Source organism: Desmodus rotundus, chromosome X, assembly GCF_022682495.2.
Source record: "Desmodus rotundus isolate HL8 chromosome X, HLdesRot8A.1, whole genome shotgun sequence".
In the NCBI taxonomy this organism is placed as follows: Eukaryota; Metazoa; Chordata; class Mammalia; order Chiroptera; family Phyllostomidae; genus Desmodus; species Desmodus rotundus.
In genome coordinates this window covers 3,815,776-3,836,814 of record NC_071400.1, presented here as the reverse complement: position 1 = coordinate 3,836,814, position 21,039 = coordinate 3,815,776, and the positions used below count along the sequence as shown (strand labels likewise).

At 46.0% G+C, this 21,039-nt stretch overlaps 1 protein-coding gene across 7 annotated transcripts in view; it reads left to right on the top strand.

The window, feature by feature from the left end:
• Positions 1-21,039, top strand: part of ARHGEF9 (Cdc42 guanine nucleotide exchange factor 9) — a 205,477-nt gene that overhangs the window by 123,378 nt on the left and 61,060 nt on the right. For 6 of the 7 annotated variants that reach the window (XM_053917170.2, XM_053917172.1, XM_053917176.1 and 3 more), the window contains one exon: positions 11,182-11,361. In XM_053917170.2, the coding sequence (XP_053773145.1) occupies positions 11,182-11,361 (180 nt within the window). Of the gene's footprint in view, positions 1-1,882; positions 1,922-11,181; positions 11,362-21,039 lie in introns of those variants that run through there. The other variant, XM_053917175.1, reaches the window with a different exon arrangement.

Below are 21,039 nucleotides of genomic sequence, written 5' to 3'. Positions count from 1 at the left end.
TGGTAGTCTCCGATTCTAACCTTCTTGGAGAATAAGAATGCACTGCCTTTCAGGCTCTCGAGCCTGGGTCAGAGTCCAGAAGAGTAGGTTCCAGTCCTAGTAACTTCCTGGATGTTTTCTCCTTCAGTCAGCTGCCCTGGGTTCCTTCTCCCCTCTTCCCCCACCTTCCCCAGATAGCCCAGACAGGCAGACGCTCTCTTACATAAACCTGGTTGACCTACCTGAAGTTCTTTTCTTACAAGCACAACCATTTTTCTTGCAGACATAGACCTGATGCCATTCCTCCAGGGCTCTGAGGGTGGGTCTGATTTTGCTTGTACCCTTCTGGCAGCCTTGGTTTAGATGTAGCATCCTTCTGTCTGAGCCTTCAATGGCATGATCTGAAGGGAAGCCAGATCAGTCAGTTTGAATCCCTTGGGGCCTGACCCGGGGGCCGCTCATCGAACACCCCTCATCCACCATTTAGCATGTGTGTTGAGAACCCAGGACTGTGTTTCTGTCAGGAGAAACATGGCCCACCTCTGAACAGGAAACGCTGAGGACAGGACCAGAGGCACTGCTGAGTGCCTTGGCCAGTCTTTTCTCTCACACTGAGCCAACAGGCAGAGAGAAATCAATAAGCCATTGGAAACCATCTTCCGCTTTCTGATTAAATACAGATTTCCTTTTTGGGCTGTAAGGACTCCCCAGGAGATAATTATAATCTCTTTGGAAATGCATACCAAGGCTCCAGCCTTTGCCAGCCTGTGTCCTAGGTGGGCATGCTCAGTAGACTTCAAGGTGGTTTAAGTTGATTGAAATATATTTATTTATTCTGTCTCTTCTCCAGATTTAGGACCAGGTCACAGTACCCCTGACTTAATGCTGTTCCTGATCTCACCACCAGATGGCCACACTTAGAGCCAGCTTTGAGAACTATTAGTTCCAACCTATCTTTTCTGCTCCTCCCCCCACCTACAGCCCTCCTTCCCCTACAAGATTTTAACACGACATCTGTCAAATGGATAAAAAAAAATGACTTTCCCTTCTTATGTCTTCCTTGCCCACCCACCCTCTGGCTGTGGTGTTGATGACTACAGAACTAGGTATGTGGGAGGCACGGAGGACAGATTCTTCGTGTGGTTTTAGCCCCCTCCTCCTACCCTTCTGTAAACCTAGTGGAGCCCCCACCCCCCTCCCCAGGAAACTTCAAGCTGGCCTTCAAATATCAGTCCAGGAAAAGTTAAGGCTGCCAGGGCTGGTCTCAGTGGAACCACTTGAAGAAATTCAAGAATTCAGGTATAGGGCCCAAGATGCGGTCACCTTCAATTTGGGGCTCTTTGAGTTCCCTGTGTCCCCCCTAGGCTTCTCCTGCCCAACTCTTAAGGCATGAAGACAGCAAGAAATCCTCATGGGTGTGCCTGGATTGCCTGAATCTTAGTACCTGCAGCAAGCAAGTCCGAGAAGGAGGGCACGCTGTCTGGGCTAGGAACATTTTGGAGATAGGTCTGAAGCTGGCTCAAGAGACAGGTAGAGGTCAGGGTAGGCTCCAGCTTGGGATGGCATGCTTCTTACTGAATTCACGGAGAGAAGATTGCTAAGTCGTGTTATGTTTTGTTTTACTAATTGTTTATCTCTGAGAATATTGGACTCTGACTTGGGTAGATTGAACATAGCTATATAAAATTGCTTCTAAATGGTTGCATAGAGAGACGCTGCAAGAATTTCCCATTAGGGCCATTGACAGCCTCAGTGCTGAATGGCAGGGTGGGGGCAGGAGTGGGGATACAGCAGAGCAGTTTCAGATAGCCTCTCAAGGCACACTGGGAAGATCCTCCTGACAAGCTACTGTAATTCCTCAGCCTGCCTGGAACCTGAGAGAAGAAAGAGAAGCCAGGAAACAGTTTCAGAGACTCTGGTTTCTTCTAAATGGCCCAGTACAGTAAGAAGTTCTTGTACTTTCTTTTTTTGAAAGATGTTCATTTGTTTATTTTTATAGAGAGAGGAAGGGAGGGAGAGAGAGAGGAAGAGAAATAACGATGTGTGGTTGCCTCTCACGCGACCCCTACTAGGGACCTGGCCTGCAACCCAGGCATGTGCCCTGACTGGGAATCGAACTGGTGACCCTTTGGTTCACAGGCCGACGCTGAATCCACTGAGCCACACCAGCCAGTGTGAAAGTCTTGTAATTTAAACTCCAGTGGTAGCAAGTTTAAGACTCAGTATGATGCATCATTCAGAATCACTCAGGCTGCTTGTTGAAAATGCCGGGGTGGTTTTGAGCAGGGTGTGGGGTCTGTGGACCTCACATGAGAAACTTGTGTGATGGGTCAGAGACACCTGGGTGATGTCAAAAGATCCCAGAACCACTTGACAATAACTCCTATTTCCGAGATGCTGAGGAGATTCAAGCCAACGTTTATCAGATTGGGAGCTTCTCCAGTGTGGGAGACTTCTCTAACAAACAGGATCGTGCTCGGTGGTCCAGAAACATGCCTTCTCTCCGGTCGGTGCACTCCTTGGCTCACTTAGCTGCACTTTTCTCTAAAGGACTTGTCCTCTCAACTTTTTTAATATACCGAACTTTTAACTATGTGAAACTTGGGGCAGCAGCTGGATCTCACTTCAGAAACTTCTGGGTCTACTAGGTTAAGCTAGCGGCTGAAGTTTCATACCAGAAGGGTCCATAGCTGAGGTACAGACCAAGCAAGCAATTTCCCCAGTATGTTTGGTCACCATTATATCTGAGATCACCTTGTAACTTCTTTGAAGGAAGTACAGAAGGAGGCGCCATCCTTTGCCATGAGTCTGTAGTGAATGAGAAAAGTGTATTGGATGCTTCATACCTTAAGACGCTTGTTCGGGTTTCCCAAGCTTTGCATCCTAGCACGTGTTGGTTTGAGACCAGAGTACATGGTGGCCCCTGGATCAGGTGGTCTGTCTTGCTTTTGCTGAGCCCGATGCGCATCTGGACTCACCTTTTCAGATGAAGCCAGACCAGCTGCAGTTAATGCCTTCCAGGTGCGCCCGAAGGCAGGGCTAGATCTTTCATTTGATTCAAGTGAAACACGGGCGGTATGATGGGACACTGAAGCAAGCTGATGCCTAGTGACTCACAGAGCCCACGTTCACACTAGGAAAAGGATGATTATGTCATGAAAAGAGATGATATTTGCGTACTTCCTTTCCGTGCGTGTGTGTGTGTGTGTGTGTATAGTCATCGTCACTTGAATGGATTGATTTTTCTGCTCAGAAATGAAATTATTTCGTTATGGGCCATAGCGACACCCAGATTAAAACTGAAACCAGCCGAGTATGAACTACGAAGTCACAGGGAAAAGAAAAAGCAATTCTTGTGATTTTTGGGTTTTTTATATTCCAAGTGCGGTTTGTCTCACCTGGCATCTCTTCTCTTTTCCCTGATGACCACCGAGCACCTGTGCGACTCTTCCACAAACAGCAGCCCAGCCCCGGAGCCATCTGGCTGTAAATCCTCCCAACAATAGACTGGCGGGGAGGCCACCTGGTACATGTTATGTAAACAGTCTCCTTGGCCGCAGAGAATCTGCTGCAGTCTTACAGAGATGTTAACTCCGTTGCTGTTATCTGCCTCAGAGCTTGCCTGGTTTTCAGGCTCAGGTTGTGGAACTTTAGACAGATGTTGAAAACGATGCTGTTTGTTTTGGATTAAGTGATGCTTTAGATCTTACTGTTCACAAGTGGGCATTCTGGTTTGGAGAATACTACTCTGGTTGACAACTTGAATAACTCCAAGTAGTTGTCTCATTTTCTTCTTACCCTAGCTAGAAATTAGTGAAAGAGGCAAAAGGAGAGAGGATGCAACCTAGAGTCACCAGGGAAGGAATTAAGGATCATAGCGGGGGTTAAGATCACACAGCTAGGAAGAAGCGGCCTAGCCCTAGTGTCCCTACAGTTAACCACGGCCAACGACGTGGCTTTATCAGGCGCACCGAGGTGGGAGTGCATCTGCCTGCAAAACACTGAGTTTGGCCAGAATGGAAGGTCCTGCCAAGTCCAAGACCAGGGTTGGGTCCATAGGCGGGGCTGGATGAAGGAGAGCTTTGAGAGATTGACGGCAGGGAGCTACCGAAGCTCCTTGAGCATGGAGAGTGGCACCAGCAGAGGAGTTTTGAGAAATTCATAGCTGAAAAGTAGCCTGAGGAGGAGAGAGACATGTGGGCAGCAGGAAGGGCAGTGGGGAGGCAACCTGAGGTGATAAGGGCCAGGCCTAGGATGGGGCATTGGACATGAAGATACAGGATCCTATCTGAGAGAGAGACACACATGGAAAAAAGGAAACAGCAGGTCCAGAAAACTTACCAGAAGTGGGAAAAAGTAAAAGAAGGGGAATGGAGACATACAAGTTTTATGTATATTGTATTGGAGGTGATATCCAGCCATGCAGTGAAATGTATGGGAGTGGAGGTGAGTGAGAGCAGATGTGGTGAAAAAGATGATTTCTCTGAGGAGCTACATGGAGAATACAAAGAAGGGCAAAGGTCCTCATTGACTATTTATTTATATATTTATTTATTATGTTTAGATAGGAGGGAAGGGAGGGAGAAAGTAAAACATCAGTGAGAGAGACATCAATGTGTGGTTGCCTTTCACATGCCCCCCACTGGGGACCTGGCCTGCAACCCAGGCATGTGCCCTGACTGGGAATCGAACTGGTGACCCTTTGGTTTGCAAGCCAGAGCTGAATCCACTGAACCACAGCAGCCAGGGCCCCCTTTGACTTTTCAATGGGGCAGTCAAGGGCTCAAGTTGAAAACTTATCCCTCAGTTTTCCCAGCCAGTCTGACTTGGCCTGTGCTTTAATGTGTCACTAGCAATGCCTCAGTGAGTTAGATTCAGGAGGGGACTAGTCAGCTCCAAGCTGTCATATCCCAGAGCAGAGAACAGTAAAAACATCCTATGGACCACGTAGGAGGCAGAGAAGAAGAAGCTGCAATAATGAAATTCCTGTCTTTGCAAAGCTGAAGTGTTAGCCTCAATTGAAAGCCAGAACTGGAGGGTTCCGAGAGGTCACCTGTGTGGTTCAAGTCTATAACTTGACTGATAAACGGAGACAGGTAAAGAGACCTGTCTGGAGTCATTCGGTGAGTTACTTGCAGAATTTCTTCCAATAGCCAGTCTTGGCCATACACCACCGTGCCTCCCAGGAGTTGTTTTAACAGCCTGGGTTACACCTTTCCAGAAATGAGGGGACTGTTGTCCTTGAACACTGTGGGCAAGATGGAGTCTGTTGACAAGGCTGTATTAAAAAGACATCTGGTTTATTCAGGGAAGAGCGTAAAACCCCAGGCTATTTTAGATGTGCTTAAAGGGAACGAAGGAATGGCTTTTGCTTTTGCCCAAGCCTACCTGTAGAGGGAGGGTACCTTCCAAGAGCATGGGGGCAGGCACCAACTGAAGAAAAAAAACCTAGAGAGACGCAAAACCCCCTCATGTTCCTCTTTGTTCTGCAGAGCTTCTCATGGCAACTGGCACATTTGCTGTACTTCAGAACACGTTTTTTTTCTTTTGTAACCTTTCCACCTTCTGCTTTTTTGCCATTAAAGCTCTCATATTTCTGGCAGCCACCCAGGCTAATTAAATAAGCATTGGGGGGGTGGTACTGTTCAGCTAGAGGGCAAGAGCAAGAAGAGGAAGATATGTGGTATGGCTCTGGAAAGCTGGGTAGAGGCTGTCATCGCAATTGGTATTTTTTCCGGAGTTGGCAGGGCCTGGTGCTGAACGTGCTCCTTGCATGACCCCTGATCAGTTATTTCAACCACTGAGAAAAGCCTCGTAGATAGGCAGGGAGCCAAAGCTGTGAGGTGGCATGGGGATCCCTAGGGAGAATGGGGCATCAGGAGAGGCAAGGGTAAAGCCTAGACCAAGGCAGTGGTTAACCAGTGTGGTCACTGAACCAGCAGCATAGGTACATCACCTGGGAAGCGATTTGAAATCCAGTTGTCAAGCCCCACTGCAGACCTACTGAAGGGCCTAGCCATCTGTTTTCACAAGCCCTCAAGGAAGTTCAGAGCTACTGCTCTAGGTCATTCACAGGTCTCCCTGGAAAGAGAAACCAGCTGGGAGCCCTCTGTCCTCTTGACAGGCAGTGTGGGGGTTGGCAACAGGAAAGCTATAAAGTCCGCCTGAATTTAAATCTGCTCCACCACCTACTACGTGGGTGACTGTGAGCTACTTTGTTAACCTCACGGGTTATCCTCAGTAGAGATGGGGGGCGTCAGTGCTTACATTGCAGAGTTGCAGAGATGGAGATCACAGAAGAAACCTGTTACCCAGTGCCAGACTTGTTTTCAGCAAATACGTTTCCCTTTCTCTCTTCCCTTTCTTTCTCCCCATTTTACTTTCTTTCCCCTTTCTTTGTCTTCTTTCCTTCCCCCTGAAAGGGCCCACAGGCCACTCCAGGTTTGCTAGACTCAGGCCTTGTCAATCAGAAACCAGCCTTAGAGGTCAAATCCCCAGGTTAAAAGTTAGGACACTTGGGTCTGATAACAAATGAATATATTTGTAGGATCAATGGAAGAGAAAATTTGAAATGCGGGTTGTCTGGAGAAATCTCAGTGCAAAGTAATAGGATGTCGTTCCTTCTTTATGAATTATATTATGACTCTTCTCCCTCCCCATCTTCTTCACGTCCAAAAGCGTCTTTGGTGTGGGAGTGCAGAGCACCGTGTGTCTGAGCAAGAGCCAACCTGTATTTGGTGGTGCGGCTGAGTTGCCCTGGGGATTAGGAATTATTTCGTTCGAAGTAATACCAGTGCTGTCCCAAGGCCAAGAGCCATGTGGGTACTTTGCTGGAGTAACCCAGTAGTACCTCCTGGCTTTATGTTGGGCTTGTAAAATGAAAGGGTGGGAACAGATGGGAAATCTGGGCTTTGGGTGAGGGGAGGGATATAAATTAGTTTTAAAAACAAAGAGTTTAACCCCTGACATAGCTACTCCTGAATGGCCTTTTCTTGGCTTTCCACTCTTACAGCTCTGGAGCATTTGATAATTTGATCAGCTCCTGCTGCTTGAAACTCGTGTCCTTGGCTTTTGTGAGATTGCGCTCCTTGGTATTCTCATCATGTGCCGACAGCTCTATTTTGTTTGGTTTCTCGGGATCCTCTTCTTGTCCTCACCTCCCATTGTCGCAGTTTCCCTAGGTTTCTGGCCTTCTTTCTAAGCACTTTCTTTCAGGGCAAACTTAATTGGTTTCCATAACTTCTGGGCCATTGACTCCCTAACCCTGTATAACTATCTCCTCTGACCTCTCTTGATCTTAAAGTCTGCCTGCATGTCCTGCTGGCCCCCTACACTCAACACATTAAAGAGAACATTTGTCGTCTTTCTCCCCCTCTCAAACCAGCACTTTCTCATAATTTAAACCTTACGCTTTAATGCGTTAAGGGTCACCTTTAGGGTTGAACCCCACACCACCAACCCGCACAGGCACCAAATCATTTTTGACCTCCTCTTTTTCCTCAAATTAGATATAAGACCCTTCAAGCAGACTCATCCACCCCACAATGGCCCTTCCCCAGCCCTTTTCAAACTTCAATACATTGCCCATCAAATCCTACATAGTCCTCACCTCTGAGACTTTATTTAATCTCATTCCTCTGCCTCAGATGCCCTCCCTGTTCCCTTCTCTGTCTGTTAACAGTACTACTCATTCTTTAAAGCCTGTCTTCCATGCCCCCTCAACACTGTTTTAGAGCCCAGTAGCCACCCATTGTTCCTGACACCGAAGTCTTGCCCTAGGCCAGGATAGATAGCAGACACTGTAGTAGGCACTAGCCAGCCAGCACTCAGTTCACCCTGCCTGTACCTCTGCCTGTGAGGCAGGTACTGTACTTTTTTGTATCCTAATTATGTGCTAACGGTTTCATTTTGGTTTGTTTCTCCGGCTTCTTCTCTGTTCCTCACCTCCCTTTGTCACTGCTGGTTTCTAACGTAGCAGAGCCCAGAACTGAAGCGAGGTTTGCTTGCCCTTAACCACCTTTGCATACTGCTGGAAGGGCATTCACTGTTGGTACTCGAAGGGCCTTTGATCACCTGGTAAGGACTCTGGCTGAAGCACAGTGAGCGCATCCCTACACCCAGTGGGAGCTCACTGATTGAGTGTTGGATGATAAATGGACGAGCAGAGAAAACTACATATTTGTGGAAAACTTGTAGCAAGTTCAGGATCAATCCTGTTCACAAAAGGGAGATTTGAAACCAATTTCCAGCCCCAATTTAGTGTACTTTGTTTTTAGATTTTATTTATTTATTTTCAGAGAGAGGGGAAGGGAGAGAGAAAGAGAAGGAGAGAAACATGGAGGTGTGAGAGGAACAGTGATTGGTTGCCTCTTGCACACCTCCAACTGGGGACCGGGCCTCTAACTCACACACGTGCCATGGCTAGGGATCGAACCTGCCACCTTTTTGCTTCAACTGAGCCACACCAATCAAAGCTAGTTTACTTTTAAAAGTACTCAGAAGACAGATGATATTTTGTTGAGTTTTACACTTGAAACCTACATGGTTTTGTGAACCAATATCACCGCCCCCCAAATTCAATTAAAAAAGTGAAATAAAAGAACTCAGAGGATGGGGGTGGAGCATTACTTAATTCCTGCTTGTATTTGTGACTAGAGACCAGTTGCCTCACTCTTACACTCACTTAGTCCCGCTGACCTCTCTGGGCCCTCAGGTCAGAGAGCCCAGCTGTGCCCTGCACAAGGCCAAGCCAGTACTCAGTGGCCACAAGCCAACTGGCAAGCCTGTTGTCAAGGCCTGCTTGGAATCAGCGATAGCCAGAACTATACAGCGCTTCAAAGATCATCAGCGTTCAGCCCTCATTTTATAAATCAGATATACTATGGCAGATGGGACTTGCCTACAGTCACCAGATGGACAACTTCCTGGATCTTTTTTCGCCCCAGCAGAACAGCATAGATAGAGAAGGTAGAGAAAGAACACCTGGGAGGAGCCAAGCATGGAGTCCTTAAAAAGAAAGTTCTACTGTAGAAAGTGCAGGCAGTGCAATCAGCCAGACCTGGGCCTAGGGGTCCTCAGACAGCATCACAGATAGCGCCCTGAGCCGGGGCTTGGTAACTGATGCCAATACATCCTTTTGAGCCTTGATAAAAAGCCAAGGATATAGCTTTCAACCACAAGCCCTCATGGTACTCCAAGTTGGTGTTATATGTGCTTGGTGGGTTCTAGCAACACTCAGTTGGGACCCACCTTGGGCAGGAGAGGGGAGAGTTCTCTATGAAGATTTGTTTTATTGAGGCCAATGACCAACAGTTCTCCACGGAGGCAAGAACAAGAAGAAATGGACTTTTAGTGTAATTGGAAAAAAAAACCAAGTTCAACATAAAAATCATTCTCCTCATAGGCAGGAGCATCCTTCAAGGTGGCTGTTCAACTGTCTTTACTTGGGTTCTTTAAGAATAGGAGTTGTATAGTTTATGAAATCATGGGTGGAGTTCAGTGAATTCAGTATAGCTGATTGGTAGGCCAGTGTGATGGGTTATAAGTCCCCATAATCTATTACTTGTGTGATTGGTCAAAGGACCAGACCGCCTTTGTGAACCTGTTTCCTCACCTGTAAATACGGGTAACAGTGAGGCCCAACTCATTCAGTTCGGATCAAGAGATGGAGGAGGTGGGAAAGCACTTCATAAACAGTAAAGCATGAGGTACTTGAAAGGTGGTGTTATAAGGTCCTACCGAAAGTCTGTTTTACATCCATGCTGAGGAGCTCCCTCTATGCCTTACCTTCTCTGGAAGTCATGATGGCTAGAACCCTGATCAATAAAGGGTGCGCCAGGCAGGGGCTGACTGATGTGTGATGTGTTATGAGTGAACTTTATGACCTTACAGTTATCCTCTGGCTGGTACGTTGGAAGGGAGACCCGTGTGAGAGGACGTACGTTCCATATCCTGTCTCTGTCGTCTGTCAACTGTTTTGTCGTGGGTCTTGTGCAGCCATGTTGCCTCGGGGAATCAGTCCTTCCTCAAAGCACACTGATGGCGAAGCTGACTTCTGGAGTTCATGTTCAGCAATTCAGTGCTGGGGAGAGAGTACTTGAGTCCTTTGCCTGACAGGCCATATGTTTTCTATTCTGGAGTCTGTTTCTGCAAATGCCAGGAAGACTCATGGCCCATACTGGCAGGAACCAGTTGGGGAAAAAAGAGAACAAGTAATACAGTGGTCAGGATGGTAGCCAGAAAGAGGCGGACTATTTCCCTACGCTATCGTCATCACTATGCTTAGAGAGTGTTCTGAACATGAACGCGCGCACGCGTGTGTGTGTGTTCACGTGGCAGAGAGATCGATGTCTGCCTGCTGCTGGGTGGAGCCCAGTCCTGGTGGCCACAATGTTCAATGACCAGGGTTAGGGCCTAAGCAGAACCACAGCCTTACTGGGTGACCCTGAGCTCACCCCTTAACTTCGCTGTGGCTCAGCTTCACCATGTGTCAAATGCAGAAATCAACCCACACCTCCCTATGTATCTCACTGGGTGGTTGTACAAATCACTGGGTGAATCTGTGCCAAGGCTGAGTTTCTTGGGAGCCAGGCATCACAGAAAGCCGTATTCTTTCCTACCCATGACCTCTCCGGATGGCATCATGTGTGGGTGAGAACAGGAGGCTGCAGGACTGGGGTCCATTGTGTGTGAGGAATGCCATGGTCTGTAACCCCTGGGGGCGGGGTACAGTGGTGTTAAAAACGTACCACCAACTCTGAATTGGTCAGTGGCAATGGAGAGGAGGAAAGGGAGAGGAGCACAGAGAATTTAGAGCAAATATGCTCAAGCTTCATTTCAGCCACTAGTTTCAGCTTCTCTACCCATTCCAGACCTTCAGCTGCCTTGATGCACCGAGAGATGGACTGGTGCCTTTTCTCTTTGCTGGGGGAGGTGGTCATGAATAGGCCTAAAGCATGAGTCCTGTGTAGTTCATAGTCACATTCTGGGTCATCACATTCGCTGGCTAATGTAGAATTGACTGTATCGTTTGCCTTGTGGTCCAGTGGCTGTTGCGCTTCCTGTGGCATCTTTCTCACCCCCATCCTTCCCCACTAGTATGTTGACTTTTTCCATGAAGTAGTAGAGGTCTGTGGGTGGGGGAAGGGGCAAGTAAGGTAGCCCGCTGTGTGGACTGAAAACATTCTCATTTTGTCTCCTAAGCTGATCACTGGAGATTCCATCGTTAGTGCTGAGGCAGTATGGGATCACGTCACCATGGCCAACCGGGAGTTGGCATTTAAGGCTGGCGACGTCATCAAAGTCTTGGATGCTTCCAACAAGGATTGGTGGTGGGGCCAGATCGACGATGAGGAGGGATGGTTTCCTGCCAGCTTTGTGAGGGTGAGTGTCAGCCTTCACTCTCCTCCCCTGTCTCCTTGGCTGCCTGTCCTTGGCTTTCCCCTCACCAGCCCCTATCCTCCCACTCATTCATCTCCTGGTGGCTCCTCTCCCATTTTACTCCATATTTGCCTACCCAAGACCTGGACTTCCTTTAATTTTTTTCCCTCCTAATTTTGAGACTTTTCCCTTCTGTCTTGTTTGTTTTAACAATTCCCACCTCCTCCCTCCTACCTGCTGTGACTTTATACGAATCATTTCCCTTTTGTCCTTGATGGTTTTCGAAGACCCTTTTAACTCTATATTGCTGTGAACGTTAACGTTTCTTATCTCTCTTATTTTCTGCTTTCTTTCTTGTCCTCGCCTCCTCTTTTGTATTCTTTCTTTCTCAAGGTCTCTCCCGTCCTCACTCCTCTGTTCTTCCTTTCTCTCCTTTAGGGAAGGGTGAACACACCTGTGTGTTGTCTCAGGATTGTCTCCAGCCGTTAATGTAAGAGTGTGGGTTCCCTACCCTCTCACCGGCCACAGTTTACTGATTGGAAACCATACCTTTTGCAAGAGACTCAAGTGGCTGGGATCTAAGACGTACTGTGGGTGGGAAGCAACCGGCCTAATAGGGCTTACGAAGCCTTGGCCCATTTTGCCTTGTGCTGTGAAGAACCTGGCCCTTCACAGATGGGGCTATTGGGAGGGGCCTCCTTAGCAGTTTCTGCTTCCTCTGGGTCACCAATTAGTAAAAATGCTATGAGGGAAGAGCATTGGCCCAATGTCCCAGCTTTTGGCCATCCTTAGAATTAAGAGCTAGAATCAGCTCTTTGGCAGTTGTGAACTCTGATTTTCCCCATCTACAGAACGGTCTTGGCAGTTCTTTCATTCCTGGGGATGTCACAGTTTGTGAGATAATGCACATTAAAAAAAAACCAAACGTTGTGGCAGTCCAAGTACGCCACAGCCCATTAGCTTTCGTTAGTTTCTGCTCTAAAATAAGGCTGAAGTCCTCACCCAAATCAAAGATCACATTGGCTTTGGCCTTTGGCTCTTGGAGGATGAAGGGCCTCAATGAGAATGATGGCAGTGTGACAGGAGGGAGGGAGCAGTGCATTTGGAACTAGACAACTAAAATGCAGTCTCAGCTTTATTCCCTCCTGCCTCTATGGCTTTTGGTGAGACTTCTCACTTGTCTGAGCCTTAATTTCCCCATCGGGGCAATAGGAATAGCAGACTTTTTCCAATGAGGGGTGTCCAACCTTTGGGTGTCACTGGGCCACCCCCAGAAGAAGAAGAGTTGTCTTGGGCCACACACTTAATACACAAACACTAGCAAAAACTGATGAGCAGAAAAAGGTTTTCAGTACATTTACGATTTTGTGCTGGGCCGCATTCACAGCCATCCTGGGCCACATGTGGCCACGGGCTGCGGGTTGGACACCCCTGGATTAAATGAAGTCACGTATGTGAGTAAAGTATCTAGCACAGTGCTTGGTACATAGTGAGTATTTGCCAAATGCTAATTTGCTTTATTATCATCATTACCCTCATTGTTATCACCACCAGCACCACCTTATTAGATCCAAAAAGGCCTATAATCAAGGCTGGCCATATCGGCTGAAAGAGGGCTCCTTCCTTGGAGGGTGCAAACCCAGGAAGCACTGTGAAGTGATTGCAACGATTTAGGTTAGGAAGCAGAGAGGTGGACAAAATGACCTCTTATCCCCTCTGTCCTGAGAATCTCCTAATGAACTATCCAGTCCTTTTTTTCCTCTCTGTATGTGGCATCTTTCATCAGAGTCTCCAAATGCCATCTGCTTCCCAGCTCAGCTTTGCAGGTTGATGAATTGGTCCCAGGGGTAGTCAGAAAGAGCACATCAATAACCGTGGGCCTTTGGAACTAGCATGAGGCCTTCTACACGGACAGCTTGAGTGTCTTGGACTTATAGTCCCCTCTCTTTAAAAGAAGGATTAAACTGCACCCAGCGACAATGTCACCCAAATCCAAATGCATTTCACTTTCAGTGAAATGTCATTTTTATAATAAGCAGTAAATCAAGCGATAGGACAAAATGATTGAGCAAGGCAGAGTGGCTATGGGAGGCAAATGACAGAGCAGGCTTCAGAATGTAAATGAGCTGGCATCGATCCTACGGCCAAGGCCAGGGGGCGTGTTCCTCCAAGCACACAGCCGCAGCAGCCACTGGGGTGGGCTGATGCTGACGTTTAAAAAGACCACTGGCTGGCCCGGGCATGCATGATATAGAGTCTACCCCATTGGTTGTCAGCTGCACAATGAAATTAATCACTTGAGTAGCTTAAAAAACAAAGAATCTTTGCTATTGAGAACCATTGGTCTAGACAAGCACAGCCCAATAGGAATATATTGTGTGTGTGTTTTTTTTTTTAAGATTTTATTATTTTTGGCTGGTCTGATGGTAGTGGATTATCAGAACTCAAGTAAAGTTAGTGTCACTAAAGTTAGACAACAACCCCCCACTACTCGATTTGACTGAAAAAAAAAGAAAAGAAAAGATTTTATTTATTTTTTTAAAAAGATTTTATTTATTTTTAGAGTGAGGGGAAGGGAGGGAGAAAGAGAGGGAGAGAAACACCAATTTGTGGTTGCCTCTTGCACACTCCCAGCTGGGGACCTAGCCTGCAACCCAGGCATGTGCCCAGACTGGGAATTGAATCGGCAACCCTTCGCTTCACAGGCTGGCCCTCAATACACTGAGCCACACCAGCCAGGGCCCAATAGGAATATATTGTGAGACACAAATGCAAGGCATGTATATAATTAAAATTTTTCTATTAGCCACACTAAGAAAAGTAAATAAAGATTGAAGTGAAATTAATTTTAATATATTTTACTTAATCCAATATTTCCAAAATGTTATCATATGATATGTAATATCATATGTTATCACTATAAAGTTATTAATGATATATGTTACTAAGTCTTTGAAATCTGGTGTGTATTCCATAGTCACAGCACATCTCAGTTCACACTAGTCACATTTTAGGTGTTTGTTAGTCAATGTGCCTAGTTGCTACTGTATCAGATAGCATAAATCTGGACTAAGGACCATAATACTAAATTAGGATCATTTATGGCAGAGCCTAAATCATAACTTAGAGCTTGGATATTTTGCCTGCTATACCAGTGTTTATTCCACGACAAAGTAAGCATGCCATGTTGCCTCAGATTGCATTCAGAACGAGAATTTGATTATTATAAAAGTGTTTGTTTGTTTTAATAATGGTCTAATGGTCTTCAGATTTCTAAAGGGAAGTACCATGGAACCTAGGGGCCAGCTGTTATGATGTCATCGGTAAAAGGAAATGGGGGTAAGCCATGGTTGCATGAATTATTAGCTCCAAGGGTCGACCTTCTGATTCTCACGAATGGGCATTTATGTGTAGATTTACATTTCTAGTAAGATTGAGTGATACCCAAGGGATTAAATGATGGAGGTTATGAAAGCTCTTTTCTAGTAAATATTTTAAAATAAAATTACTGTCTCCATTCCTCCACATCAGCAATTTTCAACCTACTTCATCTCATGGCACACATAAACTAATTACTAAAGTTCTGTGACACACCAACAATATGTTATATTTTTTGCAGATCTGACAAAAAATAGGTATAATATTTATTCATTCCCACCAGATGGCTAATGTTGTGTTGGCTGTTGTTATTTTTTATTCGACAATCTAAGGGAAAAGAGGTCAGTTTGTGACTAAATAGTCAGTTATCACGTGTTTTAAAAATTCTTGCCGGCACACTGGTTGAAAATCGCTGCTCTACATTGATTTCGGTTGAGGGTAGAATGGTATTGTAGAAACAGCACTAACTGCGTTAGGAAATGAGAGTCCTGCGTTCTAGTCTTGGCTCTTCCAAACATTTAGTGTATGATCACAGTGTTTTCTTTTTATCCCTTATTTCTAAAGCATTCTCTAGAATCTATTCAAGCTCTGGCATAGCTAGATAGGAAATGGAAGGCACAGTGAACTACTGAATCTTCGTTAGTGCTGATGTAGTTGGTAGGCAGATGGGCGATTTCATGGGGTGCTATACATGTTACAGGATATTTGCTTGCTTTGTGCAGACTGACCCTGAACTGAGTTTCATGAGCTCCTGGAGAACATCATTGCTGGATTCTTTGGCATAGGATATGAAAGTATGGTAGAAAAGAAAAAATTGTCCCCCTAAGTCCTTACTAACTGGGCACCTTTGTAGAGCATTGGACAAAATTAGACACTGCTGTGCCAAAGCATCTTCATTCCCTACCTGGAAGTGTCATTGCTGTGTAAACATCTCAGCCTTAAGACGATAATCAACGGTGCTTAGTGAGCTCCTGTCCAAGCTAGCCCTACCTGATGTTAATCAGATTAAACAGAATGTAGAGTCTGAGAAAACTCAGATTCTCGTCTCAGTGCTGCTATTAGATGTGCAGCTTGAGCAGCTTCCTGTGCATTTTTGAAGGTCAGTTTTCCTCCTTGTAAAATGGGGAGAAATGAGTGTGGGGAAAATTCTCTGTAACCTGGGATATGCTGGATACCTCTAAATAGGAAGTGTGAGCCCACTGTGGCTATTGTACAAGAAGTTGCTGGGTCCATGTGTCTGCTACCCAGTCAAATATTTGCCTTCCCTGTGGTTGAGAGTTTCGTTCTGTATGTGTACATACGTATTTGTGTGTGTTCTCCCTTCTGTACTGGGGACATAGCTTCACAAGGGCAATGCGGGACTTGGTGTACCCTCCCAACAGTTGGTCACCTGAGGTGAATTACAGCTTACTGAACATCAGTCCCCTTATCTAGCTGTTGACATCTTCAGCTGCTTTCCTGGGCTGGTTTCCCACCATGGAAGCTGAGGGCAGACTGCTGGGATATGATCTTGTGTCTACGTAGCAAATCTCACTCCTATGGTGGGGCGTCCCTTCAAACGCTCGGCGCTAACTCCAAATTATTCAGACACTTTCCTTTGTCACTATGTCAAAAGGATCCTTTGTTCTGACTTTGGGCTGTGGCCTGCAGAGCGGTTGCTGCCCACTTTGAGAGCAAGCTGTGTACAGAACACATGAGATCTCGTTATGGTTCGTGGTAGGCAAGGCCTGCATGACAAGGCATGGGTTTGGTCAGAAAGTAAAGAGCCTGCTCAGGTTTCATCAGCACATATATTCTTTGTTTCATCGAATTCTAGATTTCCCAGGTTTCAGGCCTGCCTGGAAGCAGGGGGGATGAAAGGATGAGCTAATCAGGTCATTACCATCATTCCTTGCAATTGTACAGATCAAATGTCACAGAAAATAAATCTCTCCTGTTCATAGGGAAGCCCACTGTTCCAAAGTGTTACTTGGCATTTAATTATATAGTATCTCTTCTTGGCTGTACTTGTGGAATGCTCTTCACCTGGATGAAACCCTAGACTCACAGTAGATTTAGACTTGGAAAGACCCGTTTTGGCCAGGAATGACCTAATTAGATGTTCACAGGGGCCAGGCAGGTAACTTCTGAGAGTAAAGCAGTCTGAGACTGGGGTAAGTGGGGGCCAATGTCTGACTGGGAAATCTGTGCCCAATCGAAAGGAAGCAAAAGATTTGGATAGTTCTCATCCCTGAGGTTGGGTATAGGAAGGAGGGAAGTCCAGTGGCTTGAGATCTTCCAGTATTTTCAAGAAAAGCCAGGAATGGAAGTTTATGTGAAAATTACCATGTTTTTAAAATGTGCACAAGCACTTCACGTTTTTTAAAAGAAAACACTGTGAGGGACAAATACAACACATCTTTAGGGGCTAAACTGTCTCCCCATGTCCCAACTCGTGACCACCGATCAGCCTGACTTCCTCATTGAATAAATCCTGAGGAAATACAGGCCCAAACAATGAAAATGACTTCCTTACTTGTGTAGAGAATAGTGGCAAAGCCAAGACTTGTACCCAGGCCTGTGAATATTAGTTAAGACAGTTGATTTAAGTCTTTGTCTAGTAAGTATAATGTCTGCACTTCCTCTGTTATGGTTTTTGTCAGTTTATTTATTTATTTTATGAATGGGCCATAATTTTCTGTATTTTTATGTACCTTGTAGGTTTTTTTTTTTTTTTCAGAAGTGGGCATTTTGAATATTATAATGTGGTAACTCTAGAAATCAGATTTCTCTCCCCTCCCAGGGTTTGCAGTTGTTGGCTGTTAAGGGCTGAAGTTGTCTGTTTGTTTAGTGGCTGTTCTATTTTTGGCAAGACTGTATTCCTTCTCATCTGTGATCACTGAAGTCTCACATGCTACCCAGGCATGTGCCCTGACTGGGAATCAAACCTGCGACCCTTCGGTTCACAGTCTGGCAGCGCTCAGTCCACTGAGCCACACCAGCCAGGGCAGATCACTGAAGTCTTGTCTGGCTAGTGACCTAACAAAGATTTCTTTAAATACCTGTAACCAAGAAGAAGAAGAGAAACTACTCTTCCAGTCTCCATAGCTTGGCTCTGAGTCAGGGCACTCCCTCAACCCTACTCCAGGCTGCCTACAACTCTGCCTTAGTCATCTTCTACTCTTCTGCTCATACGTAACCCACAGATCCTCCAGAAGTGCAAACCTACACTCCTCTCAGGCTTTTTCTGAGTATGCCTCTGGTCTAGGGCACGCATGTTGCACTTCAGCTTCTTCAGTACGCACGGCAGCCTTTTAGAATCATTATTATTTCAAGAAATTTCTTCCTCAGTCTCTCCCCTCCTGTGATATTGGATCTGTTTACAGCTTGCCCCTTCTATCCTCCCTTACACTTGTTGGGCATGGAATATGTATTTCCTTAAATCTTTCAATAGAGGCTGTCACAGCCTCAAAAGCCACTTCAGCCTGATGGAGTAGAGGTACAAAGCAAAGGTCAGCCTCTGTGCTTATACTTTAGGACCAAACAGCTCAAAACACACAGCCACTGTATTTTAAGAACAAGGTCATTAGCCCCCTGGTGCCAGCAAGCTGCATGAGGAATGTGGGCCACTCTTGTCTCAGCTGCTGGGGAATACAGCATGGTAGACAAATGAATGAAAATGCCTCAACATTCTCTTACCAAATGTTAGCCTCCCTGTTCTGCATCAAGCATCCCCCTGGTTGCTGTATGGTTTGGATTAGATTCCAGAATTCTGGAGAAGTTGGTGCTGTCAGTCATGTTAGCTAAGTGCTGTTTCAGTGGAGGGACAGCTGCTTTGTGCATCCTGATCTAAGACTCTTAGCGATGTTACTCCCCGCATCTTAATCCCGTGCTTTCTGGGCTTTTGAACAATCAGGAAAGGGTACGTGTGGGCTGCTAACAGGACTGTGAACACTTGAGGACCCACCTCCCATTCCAAGCTAATGGCAACGGTATTTTGCTTTCTTGGGATGAGTTCAGATATGCCAGCCCTTCTTTTTCCACTAAAGCTTCAAGCAGACATGGGCTTCTAGCCTTAACTGTTTATATAGAAGGTCTTGTTTGTGGCCCTAGAGGTGACTCATTACAGTATCTGTCAGTTGAGGCTGGCATTAGCAGGGAGGGCTTTTCTCCGTGGATTACAGAGATTTTTCTCCTCCACACCACCATTTCAAATGGCATTAGCACTCATTTGCATTCACATGACACCTCTTAATGGCTTCTCACTACGCACATGCTTGGGATGACATTATCCAGTACATGTTTTGGCTAATTGGAAGGGACTTTTTTTCTTTTAATATGGAACAATGTCCAGCTCAGAGAGAACCTTAACTCTGGCTGTTGCCTTACCCAGGATGTCATCCATACTCAAGTAGGTGGCCCTGTATGTCTCTCTTAGAATCCCCAAACTGAAAGCAATGTTGAGGGTCCTATAGTGTATCCCCCACCCTCCAGGCAGGGCTGTAACTAAATCTCCCTAGACTTCTGAGAACCTGGTTGGCATCTGTCAGCAAAACCTGAACTACTTTCTTACTAAAGCTTCTGGTCCTTGTACTGTAGTAGAAGCCATTTTCTTAAAACACATTGCCTTTTGCGCTCGGAACATGATATTTCAGAGGTGGCACCAGTAGAAGACACTGAATTGTTCTCTTGGTGATGGAGCTTCCCTTCCAAGGCCCGGCTGTTAATCCACGGCATGAGTCAGTGACTTGGTTGGCTTCCTGAGTTGAAGACTATGATCTGGGGCCTCAAGCCTGTATTTCTCAGTGTAGCCAATCCCTGGGTTCGTTAGGGATCAGCTTGGGCTTCCCTGGTACCATGGCTACACTGCCTTGGAGGCTTGATGACTTGAGGAGGGAAAGACCATAATGGATCAAGTGTTTGGCGATGATGTCTGTTTCTGAGGATCCTTGGGAAGTACAAAATTTGGGAAAATCATGACAATCGTGTGTATATATATATTCTTTTGCCATCAGTATTGATATTATTATATCAATAAGCCTCTTATATTTTTCTCCTCATGGCTTCTTATTAGTAGTGTTATTAATATCTCCTTGCCAGTATTTACTAAGCTCTGAACAAACACAGCTGTTCGGCACTTAGCAACAGCTACCTCCTTCAGCTAGGTAGAACGGGCTGAGAGGATCTGGCATCTTATAGGTACCTCGTTCTGCTTGTTAGATGGTCACCAGAGAAACCATACTCAGCAACCTCTGGGTCTCCTTTTTGGTGTTCAGAAGTAAGTCGCCTCTGAAGAACCTTGATTTGGGATGCCTTGGCATTGAATGAGAGAATTGACATTCCCTGCTTTAGCTCTGGTTACAGAATGGACTTGATCTTTCAGGTAAACACAGGGTAGTCATTTCTGGAGGACATGAAGGCTGGTTACTTAACTCTAGGATATGAGCCATAAGGCAAAGGATTTGAGGGCTCAGGCCTCATGTGTACTATTCCTATTAGTGACCCAGCTAGCCAGGGAGCCTAATACCTCCCAGTCTAAACACATATAGGTACCTTTGTCTTTCAGAAACATTTTGTCTTCTACCAGAGGATAAGTGTAAAGAAAAATTAGGCCAGGGCCTTAAGCAGGAAACCAGACCCCACCAGGGAGGATGGTACTCCCTGAGCACAGTGGGCTGCGCTGATCAGTTGAGCATGTCAGTCCTTAGTGGACCTAACTCTCCTCCTCTTTCCTTGGCTAGGATTGAAACTCAGATTCAGTGAGACCTTAGTCACAAGCTGACTTTTGCTGGGTCTTTTGACTTAGAGGAGCCAAGGGGTAGGTGGATGAGGCTAAGAGGGCAGGAGAGGGCAGGAATGGGGAGTTGGGCAAGGATGATGCGAGCCTCTTGAGGTCTAGTGACCCTTCTCTATTGGACATGCGCCATGTAGGCATATCAAAGATCAGTTTGCGTGTGTTGAGCAGATGGCATTCTCTGTGGAGGGATAGGGAATGATGGGGCTCCTGGGGATGGGGGAATGAAACATCTGTCATATTATCACACAGGAAGAGCACAGTGGATGTAGCAGAATCACTGATTTGGGAAGACACAGACTTGGATTGCAGGGCTAGCTCTCCTGCTGAATATCTGGGGGATGTCAAGGAGGAACCCTTCCTATTCTGGGCCTCACTGTTTCAACTGATCACTGTCTCTTTATCACCAGACCCTCCATAGTTCTAGAAAGCTCAATTAAAGAAGTATTTCCCCAGGCTGGAATCCCATTCTCTTATTATTTTTATTAGCTAGACAGATATCATAATGCAGAAACCTGTTTTGTTACGAT